We start from the raw sequence: 26,757 nt of genomic DNA on the forward strand, positions 1-26,757 counted from the left end.
TGCATCTATATGAACAGTTTCCTGACCATAACTAGCCATGCTCGTCACTATGGCTTCCTTTCCCTTCGGACCCCGCCACCAACAATGGATATAGAATATAGAGAAGCACCTGCATAATGGAAATGCATTGGATTGCTGTTTCTTAAAAGTTGACAGATAAAAAAAATATATTTTAAACATACTCGACTATCAAAAATAATCTGACGGGATTACTGCTTTAAGTATTGATGTTATTCAATTGTGATTTTCCCGAAAGTGGGTTTTTTGAAAAAACACGACACCGTACTGATATGTTACTGACTCTTTGTGGATATGCATTTTGACATATTCAAGTGCATTGGCTTCGGAAGTGTAACACATGAACAGTTCACAATGCTTCCCCCAGAAACTATTGTGCAGCACTTAGAGGGTTAATCCGCTCTGTCGAGCCTGGGCCAGAAATAAACATTTTGTCAACAAATCCCCACATTTCAAGTGTTCCCTAATGATGAGGTGCTGACCTGTGGAGCGCCTTGTTAGTATTTCTGTCGGATTAATCGGAGTGGTTTTATTTTATTTTCGCAAGCGGGCGCCCAGGCCTGGGGCAGCTGGCGGGAGGAGGGAGGGAGGGAGGGAGGGGGGGAGGGAGGGAGGGAGGGAGGGAGGGAGGGAGGGGGGCGGGGCCGACACAGGCCACGTGCGGCCAGTAGGCGGGGCCACGCGCGGAGGTGTTTGAGAAGGTGATGTCGTAAAGCGGGCCGCATGTGTCGTAAAGCAGGTGCAGCCGCGGGAGGGAGGGTGAGAGGAGTAGAGTGGAAAGTGAAGGGAGGGGTACGGATGGGGGGGGGGGGCAGGGAGGAGGTGACTCTCCGCAGTTCCGACCCAGCGAGAGGATCATGGCGGATGGCCCCAGGTGTAAGCGCAGAAAGCAGGCCAACCCGCGGAGGAACAGCGGTAAGTGAAAGTAGCCGGGCGTGGAACCGACCCCCGGGTTTGGACGGAACTTGCCAGGTTGTTTATTTAATCAACTCCCGCCCGCCCCGCCCCGACTTTCGGGGGGGATCCGCCAGCTTGTTTTGGGGAGTTTGAGCGCCGGGAAGTAGCGGTCTCAGTCCCAGTGCGGTGTACCGTTATACCTGGTGCGGCTCCTCGCCCTCCGCCTAGCGGTGCGACGCGGACCGTTATCCGCCCCGTCCGCTCCCCTCGCACGGTGGGAGCGCCTTGTTTCTTTTTTGTTTACACACTTCTCCATTTATTTTCTTCTTCTTCTTCTTCTTCTTCTTCTTCTTTTTCTTCTTCTTTTTCGTACACGTTGGGGCTGCAACGCTCCGAGGATGAGGACATCCACGTTTACGTATTTCTTTTTTATTTACGCTGGGCGGACTGGGCGGTGGTTGGGACAGGACTTCTAACTTCACTTTCGCACTTGCGCGTTTGACGGTAAAACACAATATAAACTTCAGCTTCCTTTCTTTCTTTTAGTAGTTGTTGGGGTTGGTTGGCCGTTTTGCTGCCCTGGTGATGTGCAGCGTGACTGAGGTTTTATTTCAGTGTCCGCTTCCATTCAGACCCCGCTGCACAGCACTGCCACATGTTGTTTACTTGGTGAGTTAAGACCGGCTATGGTGTATATTGTGTTTATTTTTTGGGGAAAGTCAGTGAAATGACGGACTTTGGTCGACTTGATTAACTTGTTATCGTGGTTTATTGTCGTAGTCTTTACTATTATTATTTTTTTGTATAGTGGTTTACGGGGGATAAATTACACCTGTGTGAGGTCTAACATCGTGGGCAGTGCAAGTATTACATTGCAAAGAAATGGGCTGTTGCTGCCGCGTCCTAGACTATATAAGGAAAGGGGTGTAAAGTAAGTAGTGGGCAGAGATTAGAACACAGTCAAAATATGATTGGAATTCAAGTCTTTCAGATGCCGAGCGTGGCTTTGTTTTTGTTTTGAAGTAGATTTGATTTGACTTTTAATTTGGGGGCTGGGGGTGATAAACGGATGCCTAAGTCTTAAATGAGACACAATTTTTTTCAGAGCTGCACCCGTTCAGCTTGTTCTGGGTGGTGTGTTATTTAGTTCATCCCGAAAAAAAGAGTTAATTCGACTGCTCGGTCTACTCAAATTGCGTTTATTGTGACCCACGGGGGGGGGGGGGGGGTTATTCCAGCGATCAGAGAATTTAGCTGCGAATATAATTAATATATAATAACAGGAACTTGTTGTCTAACTTTAAATGACCAACGCGACGAAGCGACCCCCATCAAACGTCATTTTTTTTTTTTTTACCTGTACTATGACCACGTTGCGAGCAGTAGCCAATCAAAACGATCGGTGCACACCGTGACGCGCGCACATTGTGAGACGAGAGGGGCTCGAGAGCACCTTTTTTTTTCTCTTCTTTTCCTCCTCCCGCTGACGTCACAACGGTGACACGGTGAGGCTCGAGCCACCATGATGTTTACCTGAACGCGGATAACGGGACGAGACGAATGGCCTAGAAATAACACCTGTCGACCGTTACGGAACCAAAGACATCTGCTCCGCTTCGATACATATATATATATATATATAAATATATATATATATAGATATATAGATATATTTATATATATAAAAGCAGGCGAAGAGAGGAACCTCGTTGGGAGTCGAGGAAAACGACTCCAAAAGAAAAAAGCGACGCCGCAGCAAATGTCAACTTGTGCAGGTAAAAGGGGGCGAAGGGGGGAGAGCAAACGAATCAGCATTTTCTACTTGTCTCGCTCGTTTTCTGGGGGTTTTTTTTCATATTCTCGCGGGATTTTAATTGATCAACTCGTAATTTGAGCCACTCGCGTGTTAATCCAGTTTTGACCGGAGTGCTGCTGTAGTGGAAAGTGCACAGCCGAGCGCGATGTGCTGTATTAAGTGGGAATAAGCGGTGCTTAAGGTGGTTGGTGGCCGTGAGTTCGATTAGTTTTATTATTTCTGGACTATCGTTGCGCGGGTTTTAAGCCTCCCCCCCCCCTTATTTTCTTATCCCTTTAGCGGGGCTTTCTGCGCTGTGTGATAACCGGAATGGCGGCGAGTACCGTTACTGCAGTGAAGGCGGGGTTGCTGCGTGTGTGTGTGAGTGTGTTTTATATGGAGTAGAGACGCCCAGGTACGCAAGGTGGTGCAACACCTATAAAGGTGTATTAAACGACGTTGTTATGGTACCGTTTTTTTTTTTTTGTTATTTGGGTAGAAACGCGTCTCATTCAATCTTGTTTCAAATATATATATATATATACACACACTTTCGTGGCGGTTGAAGGTGGTTAGGTGCTATGAAAGATGGCCATGCAAGGTGCGGTGTAGGATCCGCGTCCGTCGCGGTGTGTTGTGCACACACCCATCACCATCATTTCACCTACAGCTCCTCAGCGTTCCCTTTTCTTTTCTAATTCGTTCTCTTCGTTCTTTCGTTTGTGAAAACTTTGGTCTGAAACGTGTTATGCAAATTAAGCGTTTTACATTACATAACCGCCATAATAACAATAATCATACTACTACCAATAATGATGATGAAAAATAATACAATCTTTGTGATGTGGAAAAAAAACATTAATTAATATGTCTGTTGTGTCAATTATATGTATATCTTTTGTGTAGTTTTAGAAGGATGCATTAATAAGATTTGGGTTTGATCATATTTTGGTCCCATTTCGCGGTGGGTTAATTAATTAATGTCTTAATTTATTGATTGATGGATGTATTGATAAATTCATTAGCCTGTTATGAAATGATATTGGCATCATTGTTATAATCAAATGAGAATATGAGGATACATACGCCTACACAAATAAAACTCATCAGAAACATGATATGACATGTCAACATTATGACATCATAGAAGATAGAATACTTACACATCCTTTGGAACCCAACTACACACACAGGACCTCGAGTGGAATGTTAATAACGATGGAATTGGTACATAAACTCCTTGATCAAGATATGGTGCGATAGTTATTTTGTCTTTTCACCGGCCCCCAATCTTTCACAGCGGTACTTTGACCGTGGTCCACTTGTGATGTGAGGCCCGGCGCTTAATACCTTGGTACAGAATGTTTCTGCTTTATCGTGAAGAACCAGCATAACTGCTGACAGTGACGGAGCTGATTTCCCCCTTCGGGCTGCAGCTTGTGAACACGCCAGCCAGCGCTGAGGAACTGGGATGTAGCATCCCACTGCACGCTTACACAATGGCACCCAGACAAGGCAAACATGCTAATGCTAGTTCGAGTGCTAATCCTTGTCTCCCTTGACTGTAACCTAAACTCCCCTCCAGCTGTAGCTCTGGGGCAGCATACAGTGAGCGCATCAGCACGATATCATCGGTGAGGCAAATGTTGCCTGCGCTCTGTTAGCAACGTTATGGACAGGTGTCAGTGCGACCGCCGCCCAACCCAGCTGTAATCTGCAAGGTGTTATTCCTCAGTACTTACGCCACTTGGGAGACGCCTTTGTCACCCAATGCGCTTTCCTTTCACTTTAAAGTGCCTGTGTGTGTGTGTGTGTGTGTGTGTGTGTGTGTGTGTGTGTGCGTGCGTGTGTGTGTGTGTGCGTGTGCGTGTGCGTGGGTGTGCGTGAGTCCGTGTCTGCACTCACAGCCGAGGCTGTAATCTAACACTGCAATTTAGGGACTAGAGGAATGCGGCCTGGTCTTAACATACCTTGACAGGATAAACACAGCAGCCTTCCCAGCCGCCAGGCCAGGGTCAGCCCTGCAGTCTGGATTTTTATATAGAAGTGCTTCTCGGTGGGGCAGATTTCCCATTTCGGCGTTTAAGTTCTGGGTCCCAGTCGTGATACTAGCTCAGGTTACAGTGCTAAACAGGCTGTGGGCCTTTGTTCAATTGTCATACGAAAAACACAATGTCACACGAGACTGTAGTTACGCTCTTTCATGTTGCTGGTTTACTGTGTGTGTTACAATGTTATGTTGCATATTGACACAATATTTTGTCTTGAAGTGTTTTATAGAGCAGTGAAACCCCAGGCCTGCTTAACTCGGGAGTCACCTCTATGTAGACACGACAGGTGTTCAAGAAAAGCTGCTGCTAGATGACACTGCAGCAGAGCCTGGTGGTATAGTTAAGCTTGTTCCTGTGGTATATGTCAGTGGTCTATGTTTAACAACTGGTACAAGAAAACTTGTAGACTGTTGCCTTAGTGGTGGCCTATCTTTTCAACAACCAAGAAACTCTTATTGTTGATAGTTGGGCAATGTGAGCTTGCTGTGCAGGCTCCTATATAGCGAGCACATTTACATTCATGCGAATAATCCAGTCAGGAATGGTTTCAGGCAATGCTCTGATTATACAAATGATCATGTAAAGAGCACAGGGCGATATATGTAATCAGAGTAAGGTCATAATGGCTTTATGAGAAACCCGGTTAGATTGGGCTTGAATTTCTGCCTAGTATTTTGATTTATTTAGCCACGTTAGCACTTTGTTGGATTAGTTATGTATTTTGTTTTCTAGAAGGGCTTGCTCACGTTGGTGAATCGAAAGCAACACAGCACAAGGTTAAAGCAGAATGGTAATGCCAAAATCTTCCCTCAAAAAGATCATGTTGGCGTCTCTTGCTTTAGGACAAAGCAAGTCCAGGAAGGCCCTTGTGTCCTGCAATCGCAAAATATGTATCAACGCTGAAATAGTGGAGAGAGCTCTCAGTGAGTCAACAGTTTCATCAAATATTGCCAGTAGTTGTGGCATCACCTGAACTCGCTCGCCATGCACGCACGCACGCACGCACACACACACACACACACACACACATTGTATTAAATCCCAGTGTGATTAGTGTGACTTTAAAAAGCAATGGGAAAATTGAGAGATACACGCTTTGGAGAAATGTTAAGTTGGTTAATGATGAGATCACCATTGCTGACTGATGTTGAGAATTGACAGTTGAATTGGAGGGGTCCGTGGAAGTCATTTTACATGCTGATGTGTTCACGCAGCGTTTTATGTGACCAGCTTGAGGATAGTGAACCCTCAGCACCCCGAGTGACAGCTGTACAGCGGCAGCAGTGTTGGAAAACAAAAGATTCACCGGTGCTCACACAATGCTGTGTGTGATAATTAACCCACAACCGGTAGCCATGCAGGTTACCTTTTTTTTGTCTTAAAGAGCCTGGGGCAGTATCTATATCTGCGTGCGTGCGTGTGTGTGTGCTGCTCCCTTTTGCACAAATGAGCCTGAGCAATGACAAAGCACTACTACAGGATGTCTTTAGCGAGTTAGCATAATAAGCTCCTCCCTTCACCCAGCGCAGAAAGGAGGGGGAGGTGCATTGGGATTTTGGGATGCCCGGTCTGTGACTAATTGGGTAGTTAGTGTGTGTGTGTGTGTGTGTGTGTGTGTGTGTGTGTGTGTGTGTGTGTGTGTGTGTGTGTGTGTGTGTGTGTGTGTGTGTGAGAGAGAGAGAGAGAGAGGGAGGGAGGGAGGGAGGGAGGGCGTGTGTATTGGAGGCATGTAGGTAGGAAACTGCTTCTCTCCTCTGGGCTTTGCATAACAGCACAGGCCTGCTTCCTTTGGATTTACATGTATGAATTGGCCTGAGAGGCAGAGTGTCGATTTAGGTTACATTTTGAAGACAGCCAGAGAGCAGAAGCTTGACAGATCGGACACTGAACATTAGGACAGATGACTTAACACAACCAATTTGGAAAATACCCATCCTTAACATCCCAGCACAGACAACAAACTGCTTTCAGTCATGAAAACACGGAGTAACGAATTGAGCAAAACATTCTGAAATCTGATTTGACATTCATTCCATACTCAGATGCACCGCTTGAATTGTTAACAACGCAGGGTGTTAAATGATGCTATGTCTTCCACTTAAATGTACACTTAAGTGTACATTGTTTCTTCTGTCCTCTAATAGTCTGTCACAATTATTACATAACCACCTGATGGCAATTATTTGAGCTGATCACAATCTTTATGTAAAATCCTTACATTCCATGTTCATTTAAAATTAAGGGGAACTTGAAACCAATGTTAGAAATGGGGCCATCAGTTGAATTGAGGAGAATTAACCGTCTACCTGAACTTTTAGCTTCCAATCTTCAATGCCAATAAATGGCTCTTCTGCAATAGGCAGGGATGTATTATTCCACTATTATATTATTTTTTGTTAATCGCAAAAACCAACCGAGAAAAAAAACTCCACGAGCCTCGAAACAGATATGTTAACATGTGACTGTAGAACCTTCCGTAGAACTATCGGGCTTGAGAGAATGAGAGCTGGTTTCTAAAATTGGAAATGTGGTAATGCCATCCCCTAGCAGCGGTAATAAAGAATATACATGAAGACAAACTGCAACTGGAATTTGAGTTACACCACCGATCATGGAAAGAGATTAACTTGTACCCCAAGAACGACGGCACTATGCTACTGTCGACTCAGCGGTTATAAGCGCTGAACTCCAGCTATCCCAGCTCTCTTCTCCCGCCTCGCAGGGTCTCCCCATTCAGCCCCCTCTGCACTCAGGTGTCGGAGAGGCTGCCCCCCGAACAAGGACATTTCGTCACGCTGTGCCTTAAGACAGCCCACAGAGAAATATCCCAGCTACACTAAACCACTTACTGGGTCGCCATCCCACTTGACAGTATGTGCTCGTGGGACTGCGAGTGTGTGCAGGCCTGTGTGTAGTGAAAATAAATGGTCCTGTTCAAAGACCTGTGTGTGTGTGTGTGTGTGTGTGTGTGTGTGTTCAAGTTCAAGTTCAAGTTCCAAGTTCAAGAGATTATTTGTCACATACATACACATACGTACATATATGCAGTGAAATGTCATGACACCCGGTGATTACGCACAAGCTCTATAAGCTTGAAAAATACTCTGTGTGTGTGTGTGTGTGTGTGTGTGTGTGTGTGTGTGTGTGTGTGTGTGTGTGTGTGTGTGTGTGTGTGTGTGTGTGTGTGTGTGTGTGTGTGTGTGTGTGTGTGTGTGTGTGTGTGTGTGTGTGTGTGTGTGTGTGTGTGTGTGTGTGCGTGCGCTGGAGAGATGTCACCTTTTGGTTCTTTCACACCCGATGGGTGGGAAACTCCTCTCTCTCCCTCTTTCAGAGGAGGCTGAATTTGCATAGGAAGCAAGCCTCCATTCTTTTTTTTTTTTATGATTCTATTATTCTAGTCCTGCAGGCTTAGCAGAACACATAGGCGCTCCTCATCAGGTCGGCAATTAAAGATTCAGTGGGTTTTGCCATGTCGACATGGCTGGTTGGAATTTGTTTTGGTGGGCAAAACAAGACAGAGAGACATGGGTAAAACCGAAGATTGACGACAGGACAAGAACGCAAAAGACAGGAGACGAACCAGAAAGATTGGTTGTTTGGAAGCCTGGAGCCAAAACTCCAAACAATATTGTAATATTTTATATTGTTTTTAAATAATCAGCATTTCGGCAGCATTTAAATCAAAACATTTTCAGCCCATTTTAAAAGAAAAGATTCAGTAACCCTGAATCAAAACCTTTTTGTTGTGGCACGAGGGCAATTTTTCTGACCAGCAGGTTTAACTAAAAGAAAAATTAACCCGGTCAAACAAAGGTTAAATGTCATTTAAATTTTCAAACCTGGCTCAACAAAAGGAGAAGAGAAGGAAGAGGGGGATAAAGAAAGCGAGCGAGAGGACCTCCCGTGAGCCTCGTTCCTGTAGGTATAAATCATTTTGCGCGGGACAGGCAGGTGAGGAGGGGCTTTGGCGCGGCTAAAGACGCCCCAGGGACCTCAGCGGATATACCCGAAACGCAACAGAATGGGGAGTCAGCTTAGGACCAGAGAAGGGCGGCCTGCGGTTCACCTCACTATCCTAACTGCAAAAATAGGAAATCCAGAGATTGTTATTTATTTTATTTTTTAAGAAGATAAGATCTTAACCCAGTGGCAGACAATTTTGCTTGCCTCGAGCATTTTTTTTTTTTAAACAAGTCGTCGTCGTCGTCGTCGTCGTCGTCGTCGTCGTCGTCGTCGCGATACAGTGGAATTGGAGTGGTGGATTTTATAAGACGCCTAACTAGGGTGTCAAATCAGGGGTCCCTCTCTCTCGCTCTCTCTATCTGTGTCTCTCCCCCTCTCTTATTCGGTTATACAAGGTCACACTAGCAAGGGAAATAGTCAGTAATAGACATCTTAGTTTCCATATTGCCTCAATAGAGTACTCATTAAAGTATTTTAGATGCAAGCAGCAATATTCTGGCAACATGGTGAATAAAGTAAGAGATAGAGGGTGTTATTAAATTACAGGTGATGGCTGCAAATTGGGTCCTCTAGGGGTTGTGTGTGTGTGTGTGTGTGTGTGTGTTGGTGTGTGTGTGTGTGTGTGCGTGTGTGTGTGTGTGTGTGTTTGTGTGTGTTTGTGTGTGTGTGGTGTGTGTGTTTGTGTTTGTGTGTGTGTGTGTCCCCTTTTACCTGCGTACTAATGACTGCTTGTGCTCCCTTGATGAAACTGTTAGGTTAAAAGCGTAGGGCCGATGTGCCCTCCCCCGAGAACTGTGCTTTAGGTCCTGGTTAGCAGGGATGGCAGGGATGCCGTAATGGGAGGTTGGGAGGTTGGGAGGTTGGGAGGGTGAGCATAGCTGTGGTCCTAAGAGTTGTATTAACTCATATGTCTAATGTAATACAGAAAAAAAATATTTTTTGAACTTGGCCAACATACTGTTGGAGTATCCCATAGCTACGGTTGTTAGTGCTGTCAAGGCTTTAAACAGTGTAGATTGAATACAGAAATTAATTTGTGTACCTTTCAAAATTCTCTGATAGGCGGGTGGAATCCATCTCAAGTTCTATAGAAGAGAGAAGGATTGCAACGTTGCCGTTGTTGCGCATGTCAACAAAGCTGATTGGCTAAGGAATGGCTAACAGGAAGCTACAGTAATTTGAAGCTAAATAGAGAGCGATTGGCTTAAAACGCTGCAAAATCGGATTCATTGCAAGCTCCTTCCTGTGAACAGATACAGTGGCAGAAAATGTATCCCAGAATGCAATTATCTAGCAGTAACCTGTTACAGTTGGACAGTTGGGTCCAACAGTGTCTGTCACACTGCTAAGGAGACATTATTCAAATGTGTTTTCAGGATATTGATTTTGTTTTTAATGGGTTATTCATGTCAATTAAGTCCACATTTGTTGCTTATGGGTTTTCAAGTCTGAATGAAATCAACGCTTAAGTCCCACACGCTGCTGCTCTTTTCATTGTGTGAGGGTGTTAACGTCTTAATAAGTGATATACTGTCATATACAGATATTCTTGTCTTAGTAACTGTAGCAACAGAGAATACATACACACACAAGAAAAATGCGTTATTATAGTCAAATACGATATATAGAATTTGTTGTGGTCAGATTGTCAGGGAGACACTTTGACGCAGTCCATATATAGGCTATATTAATTATACATGTACGCAAGTACACACAGTAGCACACAAACATCCAGACACACAAACCATGAAAAAAACGTATTCCAGGCTTGAGTATGGAAACACACTGCTAGAATGCTGCCTCTTCTCTTGAGGTGTAGACACACGGACATGGAGGCCTTCATAACCCATCCTGCTGTGGAAACACTTGACCTCCTTTCTGAGGAGGGGTGCACGTTGAGAGATTAGCCGACTGTTAGTCACAAATATGCTACCTTCTCTGTCTCAGTTGGAGCGAGAAAGACAGCAAGGCTCTAACCTGCTATTAGCCAAGGAGAAGCTACCTTATCTGTCCGGGGAGGATGATAACACATTGGGTAGCCTGCTATTAGTGCCAAATACGCTAGCTTTGCAGTTTGAGCTCATAGAAAAGACATCTATACCGTTTTTTCTCGACATTCGAGCTGATTTGGTGGTCTTTCTGAAGGATATAAATGTAAAAATGTGTTGAATGTGTTTATTTTATTTTACTTTCTGTCAAGCACACATGGACACAGAATCTCCAGCCTGAGAAGCGCGTTCCCGCTTATCCACTTCGGAGTTGTGGCGATCAGAGCACTTTGAAACAGCGACTGTAATGTCTGTTAGGAAATGTGGCGCACAATGTGACCAGCCCGCTGCTCTCTGGTCTATCTATATCAAACTGTTTGATGTTTGCAAAGTCATCCAACAATACCCCTTTTCCACTGCACCACAAACCCGATAACACTCGCAAACATCCAGCATTTTTCACCAGTGGGAAAGAAAAAAACTTGGGTCTCAGTCCCGGGTCAAATGACCCGGCAATAGACCCGGGTTTTAATCGGCTCTATCTCCTATCAGCCCTGGTGTGAACAGGACACCCGGGTCGACCCGTTAATTTTGGCCCGTAAATAGACTAAATACGCATAAATAGAGAGGAATATCCATGTATCATTCCATGATTTCATATCCCATTTAGAATCCAAAATGGGAAGTTATTGACATTTTCCTGCATGGGGGACCGTGAAATGTTGTGAGTGTGGGGATCACACAGAGAAATATCCCAGCTACACTAAACCACTTAATGGGCCTCCATCCCACTTGACAGTGTGTGCGCTCGTGCGATTGCGAGTGTGTGCAGGCCTGTGTGTAGTGAAAATAAATGGCCCCGTTCAAAGACCTGCGTGTGTGTCCGTGTGTAACCCGCTGCTGAAGGACTGGTGCACGCCCGCGCACGGATGGATGCGCATGCTGCCGGTGCTCCATGCTGCTTCTACTGCAGTGTTGGGTCGTTCATGAACGATCCGATTCTTTTGAACAGCTCAAAATACTTTTTTTCGAGTTTCACAGTTTTATGTCGTTGTCGATGTTTAAGTTGCCGTCTCCTCTACTGTTTTGTTCCGAATCACACTGGAACCATGACACGCTGTGTGTTTCGTGACGTTGAACGTGACGCACCAGAAAAAAACTGCATTTCTCCTGGCAATGGGAAAGGTGGGAAAAAAAAAGAACTTGGGTCAACCCGCTAATTTAGGTGTGAAAACAGTCTGCGTGTAAGGGTGTGAAAGGGTGCATTAGAAGGTGCTGGTCTCTGATTTGGTGTGAGTTTGGAATGCAAAAGTGCTTGAAGCACATTTTCCTCTTTGGAACCATAAGCAATTAAAGGACTCCCCTACATTGACCACTGTGTAGTCGATTAGATAGAGGTGCATCTCGACTCACTGGTCTAATATGGAAAAGCTCTCAGGTCTTCACAGCTGTAAAGGGGCCTTGCAACTCAGCCATCAACTGTTATGCTTTCTTATTTCAATATTGCATAGCTAGTTTTCTAAGATTGTTTCTTATTGCCTGTTATATTTATATATACTGTATAGCGATCCCTTGATTGCCTTACATCTCTTCGATAGAAGTATAAAACTTTGATCAGGGGCCTTTGATTCACAAGGTAGAACACTTAATGACATTAGGAGGAAACCTAATAGTGCGAGCAGCCACCAGACCAGGGTGTGTTTTGTCTAGAATGACAGTTGCTTTACTTGCACTAGCTGGTCGAACACAGACTGAACCTTCTCGGCTGTTTCTGCAGTAGGTGTATCCAGGTGAATGTCAGAGAAGGGTCAGGCCTACATGTGACACATCAGCGCTAGCCTTTATACAAAAACAGCCTACTGTATATATTATACAATGAAGTCTAGATTAACCTGTTTATTAAACCGAACTCCCGGTTTTTCCAATCAAGGCCTTGTGTTCTACTTTGGTCTCATGCTCCTTATTGTTGGCCTGGGTGGGGCATTGGAGCCTTATCACCTTTAGCGAGCAAGCTGAAAGAGAGAGAGAGAGAAAGACATAGAGAAAGTTGGTTATCACTGGCTCTGGCCTGGTCTGTGGATAGGGAAACACTGGCATCCCTTTATAGCATGTTCCTCTTTGCCTGCAACCAAAACCTGGTTTTCAGTATTTGTGTCGCTCCTTACCTAGAGTTCCACATTGCTGTGTAAACACAGGATACATTCACAGTGTACCTCACAAAGGCATATACGTCTTTGTGAGGTCATTCAGTGCACTTGTACGTCATAAATAAATCAACGCCAGTCAAAGTTGGAAGAAGCTCGCGCACGTTTACCTCAAGTCGTTATGTCGACTTGAGGTAAACCTTTGTAGATATTTTTACGGGAACTTTTTCCCGGTTTAATTTAAAACCCCGTGTGGGTTAACTGGGAAATGCATTCGCTGTTGTCTTTTTGGTCCGATTTTCATCAATAGCCTAAATGGAGCGATATAAATAGATATTTTTCTGGCCCCACCCGCTTTTGGGTTTGAAAAAAATCGCCATATTTCTGACATCTCAAGGTTGGCAAGTGTGCCTACACCCAACTTTCTCTCCCTCCTTTCCTACTATTGACAATTTTAAAGAAAACTACATTTGTCACCTTTTTTTGCGCTTTGCAGAGCAACAGTACACAAATCCATGAAATAACACCACCACCCTGCATGCATGTGAGCGTGTGTGTGTGTGTGTGTGTGTGTGTGCGTGCACATCTGTGCGTCCGTGTGTGTGTGTGTGTGTGTGTGTGTGTGTGTGAGCAGGTTTGTTGGGTCTCCAAACACTTAGAGAACGTCACATAACTACCGGTTGGCTCAGAAAGAGCAGGCCTGACTGTAGAAAGGTTACACTTCCCTGTTTTTTGTCTGGGTAAAAGAGCACTTGATGAATTGATGCGTTTTACTTGCCTGGACAGTATCTGCATCTATTTTCTTGATTTCTAAAGCGGAACAAGGTCCTTCCTTTCACTGTGATGCTTGTCACTAAGCAGGCACATACCTGTGATTTGGAACACTCACACAAACACAAATGAGGGATGTGCAGATACCATTTTGTTAAAACGGAGTAAGATAACTGAGTTCCCCTGTTATCTGGTGTAACGATTTTCTGCTACAATAATGTTGAGGTTACTGCTTTCGAAGACCCTGCATGTTTTATCCAGCGCTTCGTTTAAAAGAAAATCAGATAACACAAATATTGAAGGATAGTCAACTTTGTTGGTGTTCACAAAAATCACAGCATTGCAGCAACTTGAAACACATTAAACGCATCTTACCAGACACAGGTGCTTTCTCTGGTCCAGCTAAAGAGCTTAATGAAGCCAGTCATTCTCACTGTGGAAAATTTGTCGCCATCAGGTTCACAGTTTCAAAAATGGGCTGGACCTGTTAAGAAAGCTTTTCCTTGTCCGCATCTTTTTTCGTACGTATTCAGATCTCTCCAAACGGATCAGAATGTTGGCACAGTTGCGCTTTTCTCTCATGCCCACATTTACCGTAGGTCTGTCTGGTCAGTGTCCAAAAAGTACTTGAAAGGCTTGAAATGCTTGTGTCTCTTTTTGGTACAGTTCAACGACCTGTCCGTCAGCTGTCTTGATATTTCATCCAGACCCACTGACATTTTCATTTGAACGGTGTTACAAAGGCCCTCAGTCGGTCCGACACACATACACTGCAGTAGATACAGAAAGACATGCCGCACCACAACATACACACCGCAACACACTGCCAGAGCACCCATACATCTTGGGAGTGAGCTTTGCACGCTAGGCAGGCTTAGGATTATGTTTATTGTCTGCACTGCCTGCATAGAATCATAATTTAAAAAAAAATTATGACTTGAATTGCTTTTTGATGTTTTCCCTAATCGCACCTGTACAGGAAAACTAGGCTAGCATCTCATTATTCTCTCAACAGCGCATTGTTTTACAGGGGTGGTGGGGGGGGTTTGACACAATTTTCTGTCATTTATTCATCGCTTATTTTAGTTTTTCTCACAAGCTAGTGCTCTTCAAACAAAGCCTCGAACCAAGCAATGTTGAGTCCGGCGTTTAATCTAACGGTCGCTAGCATATGGAGAGCAAACCCCCCGCCCCCACTCACCCAAGTGGTTCAGCTCCAAGCCAAAATGTGCCCAACCAGCTTGCTGGTGCCTAGGCGAGGTGGGTCTCCCCGGCGTGGCTCCCGTCCCCACCGATAGTCATTTTCAGAGCCGGGACAAGCCAGCCGCCTCTGCTTCCAGCAGGCACCAGACCGCTTTCGGCCCCAGCCAGGGACAAAACTCCACTGGAATGGATGGCATGCCAAAAAATAAATGCACACGGCATGGCCCCCTGCGCCACAGCTAGGCCCAGCTCTCTGACATACTGTATAGACTGAAGCGCGTTACCATTATTAAGGCAAGGGTTCAGTTTGATTTTTAATGTGGGTGCTGTCAGATTAGGCTGGCCAGTGGCAACTGTAGCTTAATCAGAGGAATGTCATATTGTTAACTGGGGTAATAGTACATTTCCCAGGGGATAATGTTGGACATTTCATTCATTGACTATTTTATTTACAACTTGGCTCTCTCGGCAGCTTAACTTACATGTTACATCCACAATGCATAGGTGTATTGTCTGTAGGTTACATTTCCTATGTCTGTTATGGCATGTTGCTTGTTGCTGCTAACCTGTTGCCGACACGGAGGCAAAATCTACCGTTTGGGATCTTGTTTGAATTGTGGTGCTTGCTCACGCCCTCGCCCTCAGGCCCCCACGTTTAGTGTCAGTTGTGGCCCTCCGGTGTATGGCATTCGGCCCTAACGCTCTCGGCAAGTACACCTAGCCTGGCATAATGTAATATTACCTAGCAGTGGCGATACACACTCGCCACTTGAGTCTAGTTCGCACTCCTGAAGCACTCTACACTGCCCAGATTCTTTGTGATCCTCACTCACAAAGATGCAATATACATGTTGTATTTTGCAGCCCCCGGATTGCACAATGCTCAGCGCTTCAAATGTTTACCGGCTCTTTCCTCAACTGCTGAGAGTCTACGATCTGCTGGCCTGTTTCCTGTGGAGTTTTTTGACTAGGGTGTGAGTGTGATGTGAATACTGAGCATGTAGGAAGAGGACATTAGTGTTAAGGAACCGTTTGTGTGTGAGTGTGTGTGTGTGCGTGTGTTTGACGGTGACATGGCCAGCGCTGGAACACCTGGCGAGGCGTATTTCAGGGGCATCAGATTATTCCTGATATACCGGAAGCGTTTGTTCCTGTTGAAACATCAAGAAGAGCAGATTTCTGCAGGCAGGGAATGGAAAGACTTGCGAAATAAGTGAGCCTGTGCTTCCATTTGAGCCGTGACTTCAGGCCTTTTGTTTTTTGGATTTGTTTTGCTATTTTGAGTTAAAAAAAGGCATTATCTTCGCAAGGCCCTCGGAGGGCACGGCAGGCCGCATGTCGGCGTAGAGGTGGAAAGGAAAGGGAGCGATTTCGGGAGAATCGCTCTTTCCATTTCCATTTTGGGCTATTTAAGACAAGATAAGATAAGATAAGATAAATATATTTTATTAATCCCCAAAGGGAAATTCCAGTGTTGCAGCAGCAATCACATACATGACAAAAACATGTTGTTTTTGAATCAATTACTATATATATACACACACACACACACACACACACACACACACATATATATATATACATACACTGTATATATATACACACACCCACACACACACACATACACACATATACATTTATACAGATACACATATGCATATGTGTATATACATATAAAAGAACTTCTGTACTGTATAAAAATAAATAAAATTGAATTTAACTTAATAAAAGGTAAAGCTTAAAAGTGGAAGTAAAATGTGAAGTAAAAATGTGCCTTGTGCATTGCCATTCTGAGTTTCCTCTCCTGGCACAGAGGGGAGTCATTGTAGGTGTCTATTGCGGTGGGCAGGAAGGACCTCCTGTAACGGTCCTTGTTGCAGCGGAGCTGAAGGAGCCTCTGGCTGAAGACGCTCTGTGGTCTGACCAGTAGGTTGTGTAGGGGGTGTGCAGTGTTGTCCATTATGCTGAGCAGCTTATGCAACATCCTTCTCTCCACGACCAGCTCTAGGGGCTCCGGAGCAGCCCCCATCACAAAGCCAGCCTTCTTTATCAGTTTGTTTAGTTTCTTGGAGGCGCTGGTTCTGATGCTGACTGCAAATAAAATTGCATTAGACACAACAGACTGGTAGAAGATACGTAACATCTTGCTGCACACATTGAAGGACCTGAGCTTCCTCAAGGAGTAGAGTCTGCTCTGTCCCTTCCTGTGGACAGCCTCAGTGTTGCATTTACAGTCCAGTCTGCTGTCCAGGTAAACGCCCAGGTACCTGTAAGCCTCCACTACGTCCACCTCTTCTCCCAGGATGGAAATAGTGTTCGGCTTAGTCCTGGTCCTCCTGAAATCCACAACCGTCTCCTTCATCCTGGTCGCATTCGAGAGGAGGTGGTTGTTTTCACACCATGCCTCAAAGCGGTCCACCAATTTCCCTCAGGCCTTCAAACAGCTCTTGTAACCCTTGATGCGTCACATCTCCCTTTTTAATAATTGATATTGTTATTTATGTTTAATGCCTTTATTTAAGATTTATTTTTATCTCGGGCATTTTCCACAACGTAGTCATGTTGCAAATACTTAAAACTTCTTTAAACGGGTCTCGTAAATACCGATGGACTCGGAAAAAGCTGGGCCGACTGTAGAATGTTTGTACCTTTTTGTGGTAAAAGCATTTGTGAAATACATTTCACTTGCCTGGAGTTTACTTGAGTTTTTTTTTATTCTTTGTCTTTATTTTTATCCCAAGGTCCCTTTTTCATGGTTACGTCTACCACCTTGCACACACACACAGACGACAACAGGGCCGCAGGTACAGCTCAAGGGCACAAGGAGAGCCCCACAATAGCATGGCGTCCATACACCCAACAAATGCCAAATTCCCTTCATTTCATTTTTATCAGTATTTTTCTTTTCTTCAACAAGCAGCGTTCTGGAGTTGAATGTTCTAAGTGAGTTTAAAGGGAATTGTGCTGCTATTCGACTAGTAGTGAACCAGGTTGAAGAAAATAAGGTGGGTTGAAAGATATTTGGATTCTCAAATAGACAATTAGACTCCAACATGGCATCTTTGCGAAAATATTTCCCCAATTTCCATTGTATTGTGTATAAGCAACGCCAGCGTATTTTAAACACGATTGCCAAGCCCTACATTTCCCCACGAACTACGCATTTTCCCTTCCATTCTCCTTCACCACTTAGTCATTTCAGTTGAACATCGGGAAACACGAAGACCCTAAACTGCAGTAGCTCAGCCACTTAGTTAGGATGGCACTGCGCTGCATGTCTGCCTGTTGTTTGTTTGTTTGTTTGTTTATTTTCTGTCAGAGAGGGTTCTGTGGGTGTTCGCAGTGTGTAAAGTCACGTCGGCAGTTCTCACTAGAGTCTGGGAGTGTGGATAATGAGACCATTAGGGGGGATAGTGTGCGCCAGATGTGCACTATGACACACACACACACACACACACACACACACGTCCACAACAGCTATATGTGTGTGTGTGTGTACATTTTTAGGCCTCAACATTCACATTGACATTCAGTCCCGTGAATCGTTCAATGTCGCTCAATGTAGCTCAATTAGCGGTATGAAAGACGCTTTGCGTGAAATCTCCAAGATAGAAACAAGCAATTTTAGAAGATTGCAGAATCACTTAATGAGCGGCACAAAGTGAATTTACACCAATCAGTCTTGATGTGGACGGCTAATTTTGTAGCAGACACGTGACGCAGCAGGACAGGACCTCACAATGCAGTGAGGAAAGTGAGGACATTCCACGTGAATGGACTGTTCGTGGACCACATATAATCAGGGCTCGGTATAAAAGTGTATCCACAGGTGTACCATTTTTCATACAACACCGTCAGTAAAAGGTCAAATAATGATTTGATACAAACTTATTCTGTCTAGCTTCCAACAAAAAGAAAGACATCTGACATGACCTATTCACTCTTAAGTATGGTATGGAAATTTGAAATCACCACCAACACCAGATACTCGATAGTACCAATACCATAAAAGTATCAGTTTGATACCCAGCCATAGAAACAGCATCATAAACATAATATGTGACGTATGCATTAGCTGCGAACCATTGGTTTAAAGTCAGAAGGCTCTCAGCCTCCTCTTCCTCTTCTTCATCTTCTTCTTCCTTGCACATAGTTAATATTTGACAGAAGTCATGACCCAGTGCAGACATAACAGCCTAGGTAGCTGAGATGATTCCAGCACCGAGGGATAATGGGCGGCGGATCGGTCATGAAATGAGGTCAGGTGTGGCAGGTGCAGCGAAACAAGCAGCTTCAGTCACTCTCGGAAGCTGACCTGGGGTTGTCACGGCAACCCCCATTCCCGGCGTTTACATGACATGGAAGCCATGCGGTAGGTGCACCATCCCCGACCAGTGTATGTACAAAGTGACACTTAGTTAGCATATGTGGTGTGGGGATGGTGTGGTTTGAGCAGCCACACCTGACCTGGGTCTAGGTAATTAGGGCCCCGGATCAGAGTGGCTGCGCACCTGTTGGTTGGTCTAACGAGCAACAGGTAGATCCCATCCCCACACATACTCAGGAGAGGAGCCCCTGTCACCACACATCTCCATCTGCTCCTGGGCTTATTCCAACTGGTCCACTTTCTCCAATAAACTGGTGTTTCTACACCCTGTCGTCTGTGTCTCTGTGCCGGAGGTCCCTGACAACGCCACTTGGGTGGTGTGTGGTTGGCAAAACTGCCACAGCATGATATAATACCTTTGTGTGGGCTGCCTAGCTTTCCTTTAACACAGCCAAAGCTTAAACTTGAACAGAGCAGCTAACCTAAAACAATGTTGCATAATGGCCTTAGCTAAGCTAGCTGCTCCAACCTCTCCTGCTCTTGTTCCTTGTTTCCACAGCTCATGTGTCAACTTTCTCTGTGGCCCCTCCGTGCTTTGCTGCTCCTGGTTCCTGGTCAGTGGTCACTGCTGGGCCGCCGCTAACCTTTACGACCTCTTTAGCACTGATTAGCACGCCGTGTCTCCTCGCTAGGCTGCACTCTCTGCGACTGGTACCACACCAAACGGCTGCCATCTGCAGACGTGGTTACTACTGTTAACAATAACTGAAACTAAAATGAAAAAAACAAAAAGTTTGTTAATTATAACAACAACTAAACTCAAATCTTTTTCTCTGAACTTTCTCTGATCTCTAAACTGGAACTCAAATGAGGTAATCCAAAACGAACTTAAATGTGAATAAATCATGCAAAAAGTTGTTGTTTTAATAATTCTCCGCTGTCAGTGTTCATAGAGTAGATGCATTGCTACGAGCATCAGAAGTCTCAATTAAACCGTCCCTTTTTGTTCCATAGAGTCCACTGGCTGTTTTAACCTTATGTAAGAGAGGTATGTCGTTTGTTTCCTTGTTTGTTTGTTTTTGTTAGTTTGTTTGTTTGTTTATTTTTAAAATGAGGACTAAAAAGTAGGGCTGAATGATTTGGGAAGATAATCAAATTGCGATTTTTTTAGACCAATATTGCGATTGCGATTTTTTTTCAAGTTCTTTATCTTTTGTATTATTGACTAAACACAGACAGTAAATCATTCTATAGTATGACCAACACAACGTTAGATACAGTCAACATATAAACTGCTCTTTCCTGGAGGCCAGGCCTACGTGTTATGATGAAGTGAGATGAATATTGATGCATTCGTTGAATTTGATTTAATTGAATAACATGTCTTTATTTAACTATTGAATTGTAAAAAGAAAAACCTTCAAGCACAGTAGAATATTGACTCATTGATATAACTCCAAGCCTTGTAATTGTTCGAATCTGATATGCAGTGTTTCAGCAGAAATGTATTATTTTTTATAAAAATATTGCGTGCAAGGGACTCATCTTTATGCTCATTAAATAAAAAAAACAGATGCAAAAGCTAACCGAAAAATAAGCAGGATAAATAAAACGAAAAGGAAATTGAACTGAAACAAACCAAAAGTATAATGAATTCTTGAAATATTATAGAAAGTAAAGCCAAGCCCACTCATCGAACATCGGCAAATGACTGGAAGCACACAATCATTGGGGTTCTTAACTGAGAGTAGGTCTTATTGAGTGTGGCCCATCATTGGCGCTCTAATAACAGTCTAATGGCACGTTCCATTTGAACCAGGAAGTTGGAAATTTCAACTGGAACGTCCCCTCGGATTTCCGACTCGGAAAGTCTGAAGAACCTCGTCAACCCCGACCTCGAAATCCAAGACGGCTGCTCCGTGCATAAACAAGATTCAAGATTCAAGATTCTAAATTAGTGAAAGCTGTAGTAACGGCTGTGATATTAACGGTATTTTTTTTTTTTTTTATTAAATCTATTCGGACGTGAAAATGAACAGTACATGTTCGTGGACCCCCAGAGGAGCACTCCATTCCCCGGTCCCGTATTTGTTCTGTAGTTGTCTGTATTCCAAGAGAGCAAGCAAAGCAGAGACGGCGTCCGTCTTGGTTTTCTGACTTGTTGTACTGGAACTCGGTCAACTCAGGTGTTATTCGCAGCTCCGACTTCCGAAGTAAATGGAACGCACCACGAGAGCTTAAACTCCAATAGTGAATGTACCCATTGAATACTAGATGTAATCTACATTAGAGTAGAAGAGTAATTAAGAAAAAAAGTTTTGTTTTATTCTGGTTTTATTCTGAGTCTGGCTAAGCCTGGTGAGCATCAAGTGAAGACCACTTTATGCTCAAGTAATTATATTGTAAATTAGCTTTGTATCATTACATCACATCATTTAAAAGATGCTTTGAAGTATCAAACCACTGCTGTATACAACAGTCACAGCTAAACGTTCGCGAGCATTAGTAGAGTTGTTGTTAGGGGTACAACGGATCACAAAACTAAACGGTTGGGATCGTGTCATGGTTTTGAGTCAAGGATCGGATCATGTTTAAATAAAATCATAAAATATTCAATAATCATTTGTTAAATTACAATGTAATATGAGGCACGCATGATATGTTGTTCCTTTAAACATGGTAGTGAATGAAAAAATATGATTAGCTCAACCCCCAGTAACTCTTTTAAGTCTTTAATTCTTAAGCATTTAAGTTGAGAATTTAATTCCAATACGTAACCAGTATCACGTTTAATTTCTCACATTTATAACAAACTAAATTTCACGAAAATCAGTTCAGAATGAAGTGAGTTAGAGTCGATTTTGTAGAAAAAGTCTGCATCTCTCAATACACATTGTATGTGTTTACTAGCAGCTCTTGACCGCTCCAATATGGCGGCCAAACTGACACATAGCGGCTACATTTGCTTCACGATTTGTCGTATAGTAGCCACAACATAGCACGACGTACCGTAAATCAATACTAGCGCTTCAGAGTAAAACACAGAACGCATCTGTCTTGTCTGTCTTCTTTTCACCGCAACTCTGCATCGAGATGACGGGAATTATTTCTTTAAAAAGTAAGCGGCAGTAAAACTGTATTTCACTATGACGGTTACATTTTGCAATTGATCCGTGGTTCACATGCGAGCCGAACCGCGAGGGGCCACCCATACGGATCACGGATCAACTACGTTACGTTACACCAATAGTAGTCGTTGTTTTTCTCCTCTCTTCTCTTCTCTATTTTGTTTTCTATTTGTCTTTGTGCCACCTCTCCCTACTTTGTGTTCTTGACTCAAATTGTCGATCACAATGATATAAAGTCATTGAAAATACCTGTAAATTATGGATGTTATGCCCGTCGATGCATGGATATCTACAAAATCGTCACTTTTCAAGGACATTTAGGCCTATCGACATCTTTTCAAGGCGATGACTAAGCCTTCTTACCTAAACCTGACTTAGGGCTTCATCTCAATCGAGCTATGTGCTTCTGTATATTCCTGTTACAGTGTCCCGGCCACTCTTGTGTTTCCTGTCTTTCTCCTGTCAAGAAAAAGCTGTGACCTGCCACATTTGTTGGCCACAAACCAGGTTTTGCCTGCCCTCCAGCCTTATTAGCCAAAAGCCTGGAACTTTGGTTCGAGGACGCCGGCTGAGAGAAGCTTTTATTTTAAAAGAGAGAAGGTTCACCTCAGCCTCGACAATATGCTGACGCTGTTTAGTCTAAACATTGCCGTCTATAGTTGGACTATTAGGACGTACCTGTGTTGGTTTGTTATAGCTGTGTGTATGTGTGTGTTGTAGCCAGTGAAAGTCCAGGAATATCCAGAGACTCAGCCCTGTGACAGTGTAGTGAGTCAGCAAGCCACAACGTCTAGTCTCCATCCAAACAAACAGTCTCAGAGACCTGTGACTGCACAGTGTTTTATACCATAGCTTCTCCACCATGGCTGCCTTGGGGCCTTGCTCTGCCCAGTTGTGCTACTCACAGGCTTGAAACTTGTTTTGTCACATCATTGAGAAGACTTTTGTCTGAAGGGACTTACAAAAAGTGAACTTGTCATAAATAGCCTTTAATCAGAATAGGGGACATTAGTAGAGTCTCTGTGTTAGAAGGGTTGAAGTGGAGAGCTCAGTGCATGTAGGGTTGCGACTTCTGAGTCCTGGTGGCGATGGTGGCATGAGAAATGTGCTTGAAATTTGAATGAATATCTGTAAAAGTACGGTGTGAATTGAAAGTTGATGGAAAGTTCTGGAAAAGGCACTTCAATCATGTCTCATCAAGGCTGGTACCTTTGCGTTTAAAGGAAGTACTACTCAATTGACTCAAACCAAACGTGACCAGCACAAAGACCCGAACAAGGTCTTATCTCTTTCCTTGGTAAAATTGAGTAGCTTTGGATGATGTATCTTCTGAGGTAGTCATTTTCTCACATCAATGCAAATTCACTAACACTTTGGAAACCTTGGCGGTGATGAGAAATTTGCCAAAAGTTATTTTTGACACGTCCCACCTATATCAGTGTGTTAGTGTGTTGTACTCGCGTGATGCGGAGTAAAGTATTAAACTAAGAGGCAAAGTGGGCAAAAAACAGAAGCGAGTGTAAAAAAACATGGGGGAACGTGACAATAACTCATTGGATGGATTATTAACAACATTTGCCCGTCTGCTACCGCAACGCGGAAAAATAAGGGGAGGTGTTGCCGATCGTATTATTATCGTAATCCCTGCTGGGTACATGTGTGCGTATTGAACCGTAGGGCGCTTACCGTACGGAATGTTACTGGGTACACGTGTGCGTATTGAACCGTAGGGCGCTTACCGTACGGTTTGACAACATTCCATCTTAATGTTGGGGGGTTGGTGATGACATCATGGCTAGTCGACTAATCGACTGGAAGTAAAGTAATTCAATACTAGTAACGACTCGTACTGATTTGGAATTATCACAAAGTTGACCGTACCAAAGCATACATAAATTCGGCAGATTGATCAGAAGATCACATTCATGCGCATGCAACTATTATATGTCGTATTTTCCTGACACTGACACTGAAGACATAATGAATAGATACTTTGCTATCAGACTTTGCTATCGAATGCCAAAGGCACCAGGATGCAGTGAGTGAGTTTTATCAGCTGCTTGTAAGATTCCTCCACTTTGGGATCCTGCCAGGACTGCGCTTGCAGCAATCAATTTGTGCTCCTAATGAAATCATGCAGTCACATGCAAATGATGTGCAGGTTATACAGACCACAGCCTCAGTCATGGCACGACTGCACACACATTCAATCACTCTTCAGTCACACACTCAGTCAATGTGTGACTGTCGAAATGGAGCGGCTGTATCAAGAAATGGGAAAAAAAGACAACATTGTAAAAAAAGGAAAATGCTACAATGGCAGGTTTTCCTGGCACACCCGTAAGGCGCTCAAACACACGCACACGCACACACACACACACACACACACACACACACACACACACACACACACACACACACACACTACACTTGCATACATTTATTTTTCTCACAGGCCTGGATTAACAGCCAGGCTTCTTAGTTAAATTGAGTAAGTCCCCCCTCCATGAAAGGTCAGGGTCCTGTATAGAAATCTGAGCTCTGGCATCGATTCTCTGCCATGGCCCTCCCCTACCTTCTTCCTTTGCCTGCACCGGAACTTTCCTGGCCCCGCTGGGGCCGACTAGCTTAGGTTAGCTTATCTGTGTATGTGTGTTAGTTTTATCTGGCCGGGGCCGCGTGGCTCACTGCAGGGACTCTGTAGTGAAGGGGGGTTGGCTCTGGGGGCCATTCTTTTGGTCTATACAACATGTGTGTTGAAGTGTGTATGAGTGTTTGTTGACTAGTGGAACAATAGTTTGCAGTAATGTAATTTTGGAAGTGTTGACGATTTGTTTTACGTCAAAATGTGTACTTGGGTGTAAATTTTGGTTGAATGCAGAGTAGGAATTCAGTGTGTGCATGAATGTACCTTAGTTGAGAATGCTTTGTCACTGATGAAGCAGGTATTATCTATTGATCCACCATGGCTTCACCAGCTCTCTTCCTGTTTGGACCAGTCTGCCCATGCTACTGTATACAGGAAGTGCTATATGATTAAGTCTGATGCGTCCAGATGGGCTGCTTATGCTTGTTTTTCATTGATATTTACCCATTTGTTAATATTTGTATTTGTTATGCATATTTATTTCACTGGTAAAATATGCTTAATTTTATTATTAATCATATTTCAGGATGGACCAGGTTTTAACAAATTTTGTTTTGTTGTTTCTTGTTTTTGAAAGTTAAAAATTTCGATTATATATCTACTATCATCTACTGGTATATGGTGAAATAGATATCATAGTATGATATGTTGGTTGTATCACTGAGTCCTAGTATGTGTGTATGTGTTTGTCTTTGTTTGAGTGAGAGTGAAAGTCGTCCATATCTATCTAAGTTTTAAAATTGACCCAATTATAACTAGGCCTTATCTATAAATCCCAAGCACAGCATTTTTTTTGCGTCAATGAAGACATGAACTATTTATAACCAGTGGACATAAGAACACAAAAGAAGTGTGATATGAAAATGGTTTGCCGTGGATAGAAATGTAATTTTAAAAGACTATGGAAGAAATTTTGCAATTTGATTTGGCAACCCTGTCTGTTGCGACCCAGAACACTGTTTTATTGAGGAACATCTTTCTACACTTAAAATACTACAAGCACAACAAATTAAGGACATTCAAGTGCCCCCATGTACCTGAAAGCGTCATTGGTTGTTTTATTTACAATTACAATACAAACACAAAGGTGTGGTGATTGGCCAATAAAACTGATATAACTCTATAACAACACCTGCTCTGGTCACACACACTCTGTGGTCATTTCTACTTTGATTACACCCAATTTTTTGGCCACTTCGCCCCGGCGCATGCAGAGCTAGTGTGATAAGTTGTTATTGTGGAAAAAGTCAAATCGGGGTGTATTGACTGTGGTCGGGTGTTGTGGTCAGGCAGGGAGATGTGTCCATTTTGGGATATGAAGCAAGATATTCTGATATACAGTATCTTAAATGTTGTCTTGTCATGTTGTTAAAGGTTGGACTGTATGACCAAGGGCAAAGGTTCAGTATGCATGTGTGTTGTATAGCTGTAGTTTGTGTATATATTAGTTTGTGTGTGTGTGTGTGTGTGTGTGTGTGTGTGTGTGTGTGTGTGTGTGTGTGTGTGTGTGTGTGTGTGTGTGTGTGTGTGTGTGTGTGTGTGTGTGTGTGTGTGTTTGTGAATACTAGCCAACGTAGTGTGGCGTTACTGTCAGTGTGTGTGATGGTGCAGGTAGTGAATTCTACTGCCTGTAGGGCTTATCGCTAACATCATACCAACACACATACTCACTCATATACACTGTGACTGTGGTTTTGAAGTGAGTGCTCCTGTACTTTCCAGAGTGCCGGGCCTTTCCGCTGTGGGGGCTGGTACTGTTATTGATAGCCCTCTCTTTCCCATTTAGCCAGAAGCACCCTGCAGGTAAGAAGGGCTAATGGAACCG

The 26,757-nt window shown here is 43.7% G+C and overlaps 1 protein-coding gene across 1 annotated transcript in view; it reads left to right on the top strand.

Annotated features, from left to right (window-relative positions):
- Positions 1 to 873: 873 nt before the first annotated feature.
- zeb1a (zinc finger E-box binding homeobox 1a) overlaps positions 874 to 26,757 on the top strand; it is a gene marked incomplete at its 3' end in the record, with an annotated part of 66,506 nt that continues 40,622 nt past the window's right edge. Inside the window, exon 1 of the mRNA XM_080011232.1 lies at positions 874 to 933. Within this exon, the coding sequence (XP_079867358.1) occupies positions 876 to 933 (58 nt within the window). The 5' untranslated portion in view covers positions 874 to 875. The remainder of the gene's footprint in view (positions 934 to 26,757) is intronic.

This window comes from Zeus faber (assembly GCF_960531495.2).
Source record: "Zeus faber genome assembly, chromosome: 12".
Lineage (NCBI taxonomy): Eukaryota > Metazoa > Chordata > Actinopteri > Zeiformes > Zeidae > Zeus > Zeus faber.